Raw genomic sequence first — 13937 nt, 5'->3', positions numbered from 1 at the left:
TGCGGAGGCTGGAGGGAAAGAATCATCATGGCAACAAGAGAGTCAATAAAGAAAACAGAAATATAACACTGTGTATCGCAGCACCTTTTTAAAGGTTTTTAATGGATAATATTTATTCATGAGGAAATGACTGAAAAGGTGAAAAACAATGGATTTTGTGAATTTTTTTTCTTCATGGAGCAGAACCTTTAAACCAACCAAAATTTCACATTTTTTTTTCTTTTATAGGAAAAGATTTAGACAAAGAAGCCACCTGTCACAGAAATCTCTTTCCATTCCTCTGTGTGTGTGCGTGCGAGTGTGCAGCAGAACCACATCAGAGCATCACTGAATTACAAAGAGCAGAGCATGTTTCCATGATTGGGTGCACAGTAGGAAAATACAAGCATGTGTCAGCACATGTATGTGCACACGCACACACACACACCCCTGTTTCACCGTGGATGGCATTCTTTATTTAGACAATTTTGTATCCGCCTTTTAAGTCAATACAGTGCAATTGCAAACAGTGTGTTTGTCTGCTAATTATTGTCTGTGAAAACATATTTGTGAAAAAAAAAAAAAAGGACAGGCTTTAGTAGAGTTTTAGTCCCACATGGGTATCTGCTTTCTATTTTTGTTATCACTTACTTGTAAGAGTGTGACTAGACTACCAGTTCTGTATTTTTAAAAAGGAAAAAAAAAAAAAGGTAGGATTCTTTTTTAATACTGTACACACAAATGGCAAAGAATGAGAAAGCACTGAACTCAACTGCATCAAGCGTTCATAAGTCTAACAGAGGTTTCTTGTAATGTATGCCCATGCTTTTTTATTTTTGTTTTCTATATATAAATTTCTTTGCTAGGACTGGACATACAACCCATTGTAAATAGTAGCCAAATAATGTCTGGATCTATACTTGATAATAATTAACCCCAGAGCCAAATATCTTGCATGGACAGAGAGGTATTTGGCTTTTTCACAGTCTTAGGGCTCCAGTTGTCTCATCAATGGCTTCTGGGTTGTACTGATTTTGGGGTAGAGTAGGTTAGCAATTTTAGTTCTCCAGTTCCAGCACAGGATCTATAGCATGCATCCACTTGAGAAGGGGGAACAGTACTGGACTTTGGAAAACATTTGATTAAGTGTGGTACAGAGAGGATTTTCTTTTTGCAGTTCTACACTTAGTTTGGGAAAAGTCACGCGCTTCTAGTCAACCAAAAACTGAAGCAACACTGTGTGGTACTGCCAAGAAGCTAATACTTCTAACTAAGCTGTGGTCACTCCTCGCACCTCTTTCTGAGATCTTTCTAGGAATGATTTCTTGTAAGGAAATACATGGTCCTGAAACATAATTGATTCTCCCCCCCCCTCCCCAAGAAGAGTAACTTTTTTCTTCCATTCTGCCTTTCTCAAGTCCCCTCTTCAGAACAGGCGTGATCCTTGAAGGGCAGTGTGAGGAACAACGTCACCCACCTTTTCACCCGCCATATGCTGTTTGGCTAATTACTGTAGTCATGCACAAACGCCCCTTCGAGGCCCTGTACCCACCCACGAATGGCACGGCACCTAGCCCCCAACAGCTTGTAGATATTAAGGAAACATTTCAAGTGTCCCGCTTCTGAACAGTGATTCTACCAACATTAGAGTTAAAAGAACTACTCAAAGCATGTTTGAGGCTGATTCAGCAAAGGGATGACTTTTTTTTAACATCTGTCATAATCTATCCTGATGTAGTATTTATATACACGTATACACACATACACATATAAATAAATACAGACGCAAACATGTATAGATAGATAAATAGACCTACATGCTGACTTAAACATATGAGCTAGCAATCTGCTTTGTTAGCACTCCTAACCTATTAGTCTATAGAGTGGACTCAGGCGCCTGAGGCATTAACTCAATACCCTCCTTAGAAACCTACAACATTCTAGGAATATTAGGGCTATGGCTAAGCCTTCAGTAGCTGCATCAGCTTATAGTCATTTATTCCAGTGCTGTAATATGTTACCCAAAACTGTGGTTAGGCCTGTTTTAAATGATTAAAACGCTCTGCCTTTGCTGCTTCCTGTAGGAGGTTATACTGCAGTTAATCTTACCATTACTGAGTTTTTCTTGATGTTTTAATTTAATCTTTCCTTTGCTTTAATTTCATTATTTGTCATCACCTGCTCCCCATCTGAACACCCTCACCCTTGCAGATCAGAGGCCTTGCTCTCCACCACTTACCACCCTCAACCTCATTTACACCGGCACAGAATGAGGGCTAAATGCTACCGTGCTGACAGGGTACAGTGTTCCTTCCAATGCGCAGGAGTAAACAATTACAAAGAGTCAGGGACTCAACACGGATTCTCAGTGCTGCCTTTCTTATTCCTGATTTACTGTGGAGTGGGAAACAAGCCACTTCATTTCTCTGCACCCATTTCTTTATCTGTAAATAGCAATCATGGCAGCCCTTGTCTAAAGCACTATTGGTGCATTTAATTGCTACCAATCAAAATGCTTTTTGGAAAAAAAAAAAAAAATCAGCATTTTTAAAAGGAAAAAAAAAAGAGGAAAGCCAGTCCTTGGGGTTTCTGGCTGACTGCTTGGGCTCAGCATGTCAAGTCAGCCATGGCCTTTATTCTCTTCCATGGAAGAGGAATCATTGTTATCCGTGTTCAAAAATACGTGGCTTGCCTCTTCTACCATTAACTTAGCAGGTGCTGCCCCATGCAGTCAGTACCTCAGCACAGACTTTTGGAGGGTAAAGACAGACAAAATTAAGGAAGTCTGAGCCTAGAGGAACAGGGCTAAAAATATTTTTAATGAAGGCATTAGCTCCCTTTATACAGTGATTTGAAGTAGACTGAGTAATGCTTCCGAAAACACTTGAAAATATCCTTGTACAAAACCTCCCTGGATTGCCCAACGCAACTACATCCTCATTATACGAGCACTGTGCATTCATTGAAACAGCGAAGACAAGAATCTATCGCCATCGTATCGGTGGTTGGTAGGGCATAACATAGCATCCTTCAAATGAAACGCAGGGAAGAAGGGAAATCATTTGCACAGAAGAGCATGGGAACTGCACTACAGCCACTTATTCCTACAATAAACGGGAGGCAATTAGCTTTACAAAACTGCAAGGCTCTTCATAATCTTTAAATAGCAACTTATAAACCATTGCTGAGATAAGGCCAAGACAGTCCTGAAAATTCCTAGGCCAGAACTTTACCTGAAGGATTTGGACCATTCTCTCCAGTGGTCCCCAGTACTGCCCTGTCCCACCAGCATCCCTTTCCCCAAGGCCATACGCATACACTGATACGGACACAAAAACCAGCACATACCCCTGCAGTCCTGGTCATTCCTGGAGCATAGGGAAGGAGGCTTCTTCAGGTGTGGGCTGCCTCTGGGAGGAGAAGCGTCCAGAAACACAGGCACGTTCCAGTCCCGATACCTTTCTGAAAGGCAGGTGGTACAAACCAGCCTCATTAGCAAGACTGCTCAACAAAACATCAACAGTATGTTGGCAGTTCATTTCAAAAGCCTCCCACCTCCCCCAATTCCTTACGACTTTTTATAGTTTTAAAAATTTCATTAAAAAAAGATAAAAACAGATTGTTTGTACAAAAAGCAAGTGGAAGGGGATTATTTTTTCAGTCTTTCATAAAGCAATATTAAAAATATCAAAGGAGCAACACCTGTTTTCAAGCACTTTGTTTCCTTTCCAAAGCCTTTTCTGAGGGAAAAATATTTTCACAGATCTTCAGCATGTTCTGTTAATAGATTTACTCTCTTCTCACCTGGGCTGCTAACAGAAGGAATCACACCCAATTGGCAAAGAATGATGAGAAATACCTTTCACATCTAGGCTTTGACTTCCATCTACTCTTTAAAATCCACCTTTTACTTTCCTTTTCCTTAAAAATCTTAAGGACACCCATAAAGAAGAGACCAGAGATAACACATCTTGGTACATAAAAATTAAAGAATTAAAAAATGTAATCCATCCTCCGCTAGCACAAGATCCTTCACTGCAATATATTGCAATGCTTTCTCTAGATCAGATTTAAAATTCTCCAAGGAAAGAACTCCCCCCGCTTCCCTGGAGAGCTTATTCCATACTAATAGATCTCAATGTCAAGGATTTTTCCCCTGCTGTTCAGCCATAATTCTTTCCTTATTTTTTCCTCTCTTGCTGCCATTATACTCCCTCCCACCATGTTAAATTATTCTCCTTTCCACATTGCAAGTTAGCTGCCTACAAGCATAAGAGGAATAGAAAACCTTCTACAGCACATTCTTATCCCAGAGACTACTTTTGTCTGTCAAGTAATTATCATTGTTAAAAGTGAACTGGGGAAAAGGTAAACTAACACACGTGGCTTTAGTGTGGAGGGAAGTTAACAGGTAATTCAAAATACACCCTTCTCTATAGTTGCCAGAAATACTAAATTTGAATCAATGCTATTTGTTTAACCTGAAACAGTTGATAATATACTAGCACTGCAAAGCGGCATTTATCATTCTAGTTTAGACAGCTTAAGGGGTGTGCATGAGAATCAGATTAATACCAGCTAATGAAAGCAACGTTTCTTCAAATATTTTGCTTTTTTAAGTAAAGAGGCCATAAACATGTTGTATCTTACATGTATTATAGAGCAAATTTGGTGTATTAAAAATCACATTTAATTTATGGGTTGCAAACATCCCTTGGATCCTGTAATATTTTTTTGATGTCGGACTATGGCAGAGTTACAAAGTCAGCATTCATGGATGGCTTGCGAACATCAGCAGCTTTGAACTGAAGACCTTATTCTGCTTTTAAAGATAGGCGAATATCACACCTTTTCTACATAATTCACCAATCAGATATATCTTTGTTGATTTTAAAAAAAAAAACACTTATTTTTCTCCAACACTTTAAGCAACTGCACTAGATACCTGACTTCAGAGCTCAAGTTTTTAGGCTTCACATTTAATGATGCCATAAACGCTCTCATTCCAAAACTTGAAAGGCAGTGTGCACATTGATCAGAGCTAGGAGAGTTAGCATCAGGAACCTATGTTCTACTCCCGATTGTCTTGATGAATCACTAAGTGACCTCGAAGAAGTCATTTCACCTCTCTTTGCCAATTATAAAAGCTGTATAGAATTTAATACCTCCTCTTTCAGTAAGTGAAGCTCAACTCATGAACACCTACAAAATACCACAGAGAACTCTCGAGAAAGCGTACCAGAGAAGTACTGCTACTTACGTTCAGAATGCAAAAACTGTGCCAGAAAAACTTCAGGTGGATCAGTCAAAAGACCAGGTGACAAAGAGCTTGTGAAAATTCCTTCTTGAGTTTTGTTCTCAGTCAATAGTCTGTTACTTTGTGTGTATATGTGTGCACGTGTTTCTTTTCACTTTGATTTAAACTAGTGCTAGTCACAGAAGTCACACAGCTGTCTGGGCGAGAAGTTAACCACCATATCGAATGCTCTTCTGTTCTGTTGCAACTTTGACTGGGAGCTCCCACCGGCTCCTCGGACCAATGAAGTTATCTTACAAAATGCGTGTGATGGTATATTTTTGATAAATCAGTAAGGCATTCCAACGCGATGGTGTTTTCTTTAGGAGTTTTATGTTATGAGAAGCTCTCAACCTTATTATTTTCTATTTTCGTACTATAAATGGGCTTTGCTTACAAACATCAGAGGACAGATACAAAATGTACTGTATACAACTGCAGGTAGCTTCGTTTGAGAACAACTTTCTAGAAGAACCAAGTTTCCTGTTGTCTTCTTTTGGAATTGTAGTGCATATGTTGAAACTTGTATATCATTTACAGTATTGAGTCTTGTGCCACTGCTGTACCTGATGTATCCAATCTGGATTAAACAGAGTATGTGCCACAAATACCAAGATGATGCTGTGGATTTCTTCTAAAAAAAAGTTCTGGGAGGTGCTTTTGGAGAGTTTTGGGTGTTGACCTAAGCCACTCGAGTTGCATTTAAATACTAATAACTCTTACTTAAGCAACCATTAATGAAAACAGCAAGATGACCGAGGTGTTATAGGAAAGCAATAATGCAGATACCCAAGCACATCGCTTACACTATCCTCCTTTTGAGTGTTCATAGTTGCAACAAAATCATATCATCTTGGCCTTTTCAAACTACACAGACAAAATCTAGGAGAGCCCCCTCCTCCCTGTGGTAATTTGTGACACAAAGGGAGTAAGGCAGGAAAAGTACAGAAAGAAAAATACTTCTCCTAATGAGGTATTTATTATATTTAAAGAGCACATCCTAAGCCTTTTTTTTTATTAAAGGCAATCTCATCTTGGCAATTCCCTTTGGGCCTAAGTCTTACATTCTATATTGCAGATAGGGTCAGCTTGTTTCGACCGCAAAATAAATAGAGCTCATCTCATCTTAACCATATCATAAAGCATCACTTAGAGGCATTATTTAAAATTTTCAAAACTCTAAGCAGAAATTAAAATTATTTATTAGGTGACCTCCAACACCTACTGAGTTAGAGCTGAACAGAGGAGCTTACAGACCACTTTTCTCTCCTGCAGCAAAGGCTGACACCCACTAGGTGCCACCATTGCCCCAGCTGCAGGAAAACCACAAACCCACCCAACGCAGGACAGCAGCCTTGCTTGCCCATCTCGTGCTAAATTTCTGTGCCACTCATGAGCTAAATCAATCTTAAAATTCTCCTGCACAGCAAAGAGTCTGAATTATGTGGTATAAAGTTTAGACCCACCACTGCACAAAAAGGTCAAAAGTGCTGCCAGGGACACCACAGGATTCGCACAGGGAATTTTGCAAGAACGTTAGGAACGCTGAGGCAGCAAGTGATTTATCTAAGCCGAGTGAAAAATATACTGCACTTCTCAAAACAAAAGTTGCTGAAGGCGAGCAATCAAGTAACCCTGAAGACATTCATTTCACCAAATTAAAGCAGCTCTCCTTGGAAGTACAGTTCACAGTAAGTAGGAAGCAGTGCTTTTACTAAGGAAATTTCAGCCTTACTCTGCTCAAGAAGGAAAAAAAAAAAAAAGCAAGCAGACTGACTGTATCTTCTCTGGTGAACTTTGGGAAAATCAAAGAAACTAGCTGAAGAAATCTGTCTCTATGATCCCAAACACACTAAAGCTAGAGGGTGAAGTTTCAAATTTAGCAGGGAGTCAATCTAGTGTCAATTCCCTAAGCCAGCCAGTACTCTCCTCTTTTCCTGCTTGAGGACAGCTACATACAAAGCAGTGCAACCCAAACAGGAAATACCAATTAGTTTTAGTACTAATAGGTAATTTCATTTCTAATTAAAGCTTTCCTGTAAGTGTGGCAAGTCTGACATTGCTGCACCCAGAGGGACAGACCAATTATGATTGCTGCACATTTTCTACATAATTAAACCATCCTCTACTGCACAGCTTGCCATACACCTAGCTATAGAAATGTTATTTATACAACGTTAATTAACTGGATTTAAATTAGCAATACAGGCATGGAGATGCAGGTTTTACTCTGCCACTTAACTGATATATAATCAGTGCCTGGTGTTTAATAGGAGAATTACAGAAAACTGAATGATCTCCAACTATAAACAGACTATTAGTCTTACAGTGAATTCATCTTCACCGTAAAGTCACGTGAAATACCTAAGTCAAGCAAATGAAACTGGGGTTGGTTTGTATTTTCTCCGTACTGAGATCTCTTACATGTAAGTGGCTGCCTTTCACCTTCCTTTGTTTACTTTGGATTGTAAAGATCGCAACTGAACATCCAGCTGTCTTTCATTTCTTTTATTAACAACTTGCTGTAACACCATCACTGGAGTGCATGTAAAAAAACATTTACCTAGACACAGCTCACTTTGAAGACGACAACATTTTCTTCAATCTTAAACAATGTTTGTTTATGTTTGTCAACGTACTTGTAGACCAGCAGTTACGTTTTCACAGATAATGTCCCTTCACGGTACCAAGCAGCCCGTCCCTAACAGCAACATCATTACATCAATCACCACTTTTCAGCAGTTCCTGAAGATACACTGAGTTGACATGATAAGCATTCATCCAGTTAAACTGTCTGTAACTTTTCCTGTAGTGAGACACTGCAGCATAGTAGTTTTGCCATGCCTGATAATAAGATTTCCAGTAGCTTTTGTAACTCCAAGCCTCATATGGAACACCATCATCCCAGGAGCTGCAGGAGCAATCATCTTCAGTTTTTCTCGTGGAAGGACTGGGGAATTGATGGTAATGGCTTTTCTTTTGTTTAGTGCTTTGTTTCAGAACTTTCTTTTTCACTTGATTTTGCTTTGGGACTTGTGATAGCTCCCGAGGCTTCTCGGGTGTAGGACAGAAGCCTGCACAACCCTGACGCGTCGTGGCAACAGCATTCTTCTCCTGTGTGTCTGAAAATGCTTCAAAGCATGAGTTATTTTCCCTACTATTGGAGGAAGCCCTGGAACTGTATGAACCATCACTGCCACCAGACACAACACCGTTTCGCACCACCTCTGTATTATGTTCCACCTCTTTCCACTCTACACCACCATTTCTGGGGAGCTCACATTGTTCTCCTGGGCCTGAATAGCTTCTTAAAATTTCAACCTCTCTCTCCAACCCTTCTTTAATGAAATACTCATAGTCTTCAACAAACTCTGAGAAGCTCCAGGGATTGTTCTGTTGGGTTTTGAAAGATGACAAGCACGGAATTCTAGGAAGATTTTTTTTTAAGGCCTCCTCATCTGGAGACCGAGTGTTATGTTGTCCATCCATTCTGGAGACAGTTTTGACTTGATTCCTCTGTTCTGTGTGGCAACTGGAAGTTTGGGGGGTTCTGCTACTTTTTTCTATATTTGCAGAATTTGTGCATTTTACCTGCTTTTGCTTCAGAGCCTTTTTTGGCCTTTCTACAGAAGACTTACCACCTGGAAGATTAGGAAGAGGCTGAGGTACCTCTGAAAAACTATTTTGGACAAGCTGCAGTACTGGTTCCTCTGGTCTAAGACACTCAGTGTCAGAATTCACTGAAGCACCTGTATGTCTAACAGGTTTGACTTCTACCTCCCCATCTTCATAATGATCCATCATTCCAGGAGATATAGGCTCTGCACAAAGGGAAACAAGCAGGCACTCAATTAAGTGCATCCTTCCCTCTAGAACTCAAATGAGTACCAAAGTAAAGCTTTGCAAAAGTCACAGATAACATGTTAAGACATGTTAAGTTAGGGCTACAAACTGACCCTTTCAATTCTTGAAAGAGCTCAAGTTGCCAGAACATTTTCTTCATGGAAGGCATCAAAAAGTTGGTCAAGACAAGCAGCACTGCATTACCTGTCACCTATTTTTCATATCCTACTTAACCAGATAAAAACTTAGAACTTATCTAAGACGACAAACGCTCATTTCTAGCAGAACAGCTTCTGGCAAGGCAAGGGTAGGAAATCTTCTGCTGTTTCAATTATTCCTTCCTTCCTTCTCCTACTGTATCTTACAGGCTGAGAAAGCCTAATACTAGATTGCTGGAAATCCAAGTAGTTACGTAGTTGCTTAAGCAACAGGTGGATGCTCAGTTCCTCTCCCTATCCACAGACATGCACTATGTTCGTTCTCTATTGCTTCGCACAACTGCAGCAGTTACACAAGTAGTCATTAGCACTGACCATGAAAAACCTGAACCAAAATTAATGCAACTTCAGCAGAGAAGATACATGTCAGTTCCCTGTGGACTTGGCTTGAAGCTCTGAATAAACAGAAAACAACCAACAAAACAACAGTTGCAAAACAACAGGACAGAGCATACCTGGTAGAGGAAGAAGCTGAAGATTACATTTCTGCGCAATTTTCATCATCATGTTTTCCTCTTCTCCACGGCAGCAGTATGTGACAGATAAGCCTAAAGTTCCTGCAATACACAACAGAAAGTGTAATTACCTAACCACAGCCAGCGAAGCTAGTGCAAGCTCAAGAAATCCACGTGACTCCTTTTACCAAAGCGCCCAGCTCTGCCAATACGATGCATGTACGTTTCCCAGTCCACAGGCACATCCAGGTTGATAACCAGATTCACTTTTTCAGCATCAATTCCACGAGATGTCTTGAGAAAGCGAGAAGGAGAGAAGGGGATAGGTAACTGAATATGCTGAACAGATCTTTAAATAAATACAACACACTTGGGAGTAACTGCTCATATAGTAACTTTCCATTGTTACAATACACCGTAAAGCACCTACAGTTTTCCAGCCAGCTTACAGTATTACGGGTGGAATAGGCATATTGCATTGGGACCATGAAAATTAGGGATCATTTTTCTTATGCCTTCTATGTATCAAATACAAGCAAGCATGTTTTTCCCCCAGCATCAAAAAATTCAACCTGACAGCAGTAATCTTTTCATGGCAGGACCTCAAACGATCAACTGAGAGAAAAATACATCAACCATGAAAATGCTGAGAGTGCCTCAAGCATAACCACTGCTCTATTTGAAGTTGTCTGGGATGTTACTTTTGTGAGCATATTGTACATACAAACTATTCCTTCCCATAGCTCCTATCCAAAGTAAACAACTCTACTGCTCCGAAATATCTATAAGCTTCTGCAAAGCAGCAGATAAATTAACAATTATTTTTGAACCAGGTGAGGAATAGGGGACAAGTTTCACAGTGAAAGTAAGTCGTGCACAGCACTCAATCCACGTGCTTTACCAGTACATTTATGTTCTACTCAATTTTAAGTCAAATCTAAATTCTCTGAAGTAACTTTATGTAAAAATGCTCACATATACTATAAAACACTAACTCACCAAGTCTGTGGAAATCAGAACTCTACAGTGGAATTGCTTTAATTTAGCCATAGCATCAAGTCGTTGATTTTGATTCATGCTGCCTAGAAAGACAAAAATTAGAAACAGATTACATTTTTCTGTTTTATGCCCCTCAAATTCTGGAAGACACTGCTTTGTAAAACCATAGATGAGATGAGAAATACGGTTGAGAGAAACTTCCTCAAACATCAGTTCCAAATGAGTAAACAAGGAACAAACAAAAACTTGAAAATAAGGAAATCCATTACAAAAGCAATTCTTTTGCTTGTTTTTAAAGAGAAACCAATTATGTAGATACTTAGCCCACCTGAACAACACTGACTTTAGACAAATTTTAAACAAACACATAAGCCAGAACACTGTTCAAGTAAAAATTCAAGGTTTCTAATAAACATTGAGCGCCAGCTACCAGCTTTTTACAGAGAAGCTAGAAAAAATGAGATTTAATTCAACATCTGCATTCCAAAGCAACACTGCTTCAACCTGCAAAAGTACATAAACTTTCTCTTTAAAAATAAGCTAATGCACTCATCTGGACATTCATAAAAATTACTCTCAAGCAAATTTGGAAACAGGAAAGTTAGTCAATGTAAAAATTAATTAATATTTACATCCTAAAGACCTATAAAGATTCAAATGCTATTCTTAGTTATTTAACCAGAGGCCATGCAAACCAAGATTTGAGATTTATTTTCCTGTTTTAGGTCACATTTATGCACAACTTCAATAGAATCAGAAAGTTTTGAATGGACTTACCTGAAATGCACTCAGCAGGAAAGCCTCTGGATGTTAGTATTTCAGCTAGATGTTGAGCCCTGATTGAATATACACAATGAAAATTGTAAATAAAACTGCAGACCTAACAACCCCTGTGCATTTCTTAACAACAGGCTATTCTTTACAGCCAAGGACTACATTCCAAACCTGTCACTTTCATCTTTCTGTCTAGATCAGTCACCTTACAGATGGAAAAGGACAACAGGGTATCAGGTCTCACTGTACTCTGAACAGTGTATGAGGTACCTTCATGCTAAAGCATTCCTTTACTTCCAGTATTTCATACTGCATTCCTCTGGCTGTATTTCAGATATGAAGTTTGCATACTGCTTTGAGACCTTACAGAAGGTCTATTTAAGTTTATCCATGACTGGACATTACAACCACTGCATTCAACCATGCTTTTTACAGGTTTTGTATCAAATTTATTACCTGCTATGCAAATTTGAGAAGACTAAGGCTTGATTAAATGGAATCTTGCTGAACAACTCCTGTAGGTGCTGGGTTTTTTCCTCAAATGTTTTATGCGGAAGCGGATGGGAATTCACAATCTTGTAATACTGCTTCAGCCCTGAGCATGAAACAAAAAAAGAGATTAAGGATTTCCATAAAAATACACATGAAGCTATGCTGCCGTCAACATGTGTCACCACAGCTAAAACAAAGATTTTAAACTTAAACAAGCACATACATGTGCCAAATAAGAACCTACAGAACAGCTTTTTCTTAAAAGGCTGAAATATTTTTTGAATGGATAGAAAAAGCAGAAAGTTACATTCATCACTGACGTTTTAAATACATCAACACTAGGAATAAATACTTCATAAACTACCCAACTCACCTGTAGAGGGAAATTATGAAGAATCACAAATTTTAAAAGGTACATATTCTGGTTTTAGTATACTACTCTTTATCTACTGATAACAGTATCAGCATAAATGAACCTCTACTTACCAATGAGACTTGGATCGGTAGGGTTCAACCTCACAAATGTTGGCTCTCTCATATACCTGGTCAAAGCATTAGCTAACGATTCAGGATAAGTAGCTGAAACAGCAAGCATCTGTTTATTGGCCGGTAGTGAAGAATAAATCCAACTGTGAGACAAAGAAATGGGAATGACTAACAAATATGTATCTAATCTACTGATAAATGCATGAGATAGATAAATGTTTTTCTTACTTGATTTGTTCCTGAAAGCTGCCTTCTTCTAGAAGCTTGTCTGCTTCATCAAGAATGAAAAGCCGGATACTGGCTGTATTCAAATAGTCCAACTCTATGAGCTGTTTTATTCGACCTACACATGAAGCAAGAAATGAAATGAACTTCAAAAATATTAATTGAAAGGTTCTAATGATGAATTTTTAATTTTTTTCAGAAATTAATTTTAATAAGCCTTAAGAAGAGGCATATTTTGAATAATCCCTCACTAAAAATACCTGGTCTCAATGTCTCTGACACTGGCCTCTGAAACTACACCCTAATACTAGAAAAAAAACCCCAAAACCCGACAGATTTCAAAAGCACTTGTTATTGTACTGTGAAGTATCACACGGTTATCTGAAGCACAATGAAGCTCATCCATACCTGGGGAGCCAACTGCTATGTGGCACTTCTTTAGTCTGATTTTGTCCTGGTTCAAAGGAGTTCCTCCAATGAAGACGTGGCATTCCAAGCCTTCCATTTTTATTCCAATAGTTGTGATTACAGCATGAATCTGCACAGCAATCTCTCGCGTAGGAGCCAAGATCAGAATCTGTAAGGGCCAAGCATTGAATTTGAAAGCTGCAGAATGGTTCCAAAGATTAAAGCCCAGCATCGAGTCGTGATGATTTCAAATACTATGTCTCGCAGGCGACAATATCGTTTCCCCAAAAAAAAGAGCGATTCCTTCCCACAAAGGCAAGCCCCCCCTCCCGCCGCGTACGCTACAGGCGGGCCGGGCCAGCACGCTGCAGCAACCCGGGGCTCACCTGCGTGGCGGGGCTCTCCAGCAGCACCGCGTCCAGGGCGATGGTGGAGAACACGCAGGTTTTGCCAGTGCCAGACTTGGCCTGCACGATGAGATCTGGAAAGAGCCGCCACAGAGGTCAGCGGAGGCCCCAGGGTGCCCCCAGCCCCGCGCCCGGCCCCTCACCCGCCCGCCCGCTCACCCAGGCCGCAGCGCCCCAGCGGGATTGCCTTCAGCTGGACTGGCGACGGCCTGTGGAACCCAGCCGCCTCCAGCCCCGCCAGCACCGGCGCCGACAGCAGCAGCGACCCGAAGTCGGACGGGCCGCCGGGCACCAACACATCGCGCGTGCGGAACCGTCCCTCAGCCGCCACCGGCGCGTCCGCGGGCGCCGCCAT

At 40.2% G+C, this 13937-nt stretch overlaps 1 protein-coding gene across 2 annotated transcripts; it reads right to left on the bottom strand.

The window, feature by feature from the left end:
• Positions 1 to 7825: 7825 nt before the first annotated feature.
• DDX20 (DEAD-box helicase 20) lies at positions 7826 to 13937 on the bottom strand. Of its 2 annotated transcripts, XM_059831188.1 has the most exons (11): positions 13742 to 13937; positions 13562 to 13656; positions 13176 to 13344; positions 12771 to 12885; positions 12543 to 12685; positions 12021 to 12159; positions 11564 to 11626; positions 10791 to 10869; positions 9980 to 10085; positions 9792 to 9893; positions 7826 to 9096 (listed from the first exon to the last, which is right to left on the bottom strand). In XM_059831188.1, the coding sequence occupies exons 1-11, from the start codon at positions 13935 to 13937 to the stop codon at positions 7997 to 7999; spliced, it is 2307 nt and encodes a 768-aa protein (XP_059687171.1). In that variant the 3' UTR covers positions 7826 to 7996. The 2 variants fall into 2 exon arrangements, with proteins under 2 accessions (XP_059687171.1, XP_059687172.1); XM_059831189.1 differs by lacking the exon at positions 13742 to 13937 and having other exon boundaries at positions 10791 to 10873; positions 11568 to 11626.

The sequence above is a fragment of the Gavia stellata genome, chromosome 30 (assembly GCF_030936135.1).
Source record: "Gavia stellata isolate bGavSte3 chromosome 30, bGavSte3.hap2, whole genome shotgun sequence".
Lineage (NCBI taxonomy): Eukaryota > Metazoa > Chordata > Aves > Gaviiformes > Gaviidae > Gavia > Gavia stellata.
This window is presented reverse-complemented; position numbering and strand designations above follow the sequence as displayed.

Coding starts and splice junctions, on each gene's coding strand:
- DDX20 (XM_059831188.1), bottom strand. CDS start 13,937: ATGGCGGCGCCCGCGGACGCGCCGGTGGCGGCTGAGGGACGGTTCCGC. Junction 11,627..12,020: donor TTCTCAAATTTGCATAGCAG/GTAATAAATTTG, acceptor ATATTCAATCAG/GGCTCAACATCTAGCTGAAA. Junction 9,097..9,791: donor TCAGCTTCTTCCTCTACCAG/GTATGCTCTGTC, acceptor CCCTTTGTGCAG/AGCCTATATCTCCTGGAATG.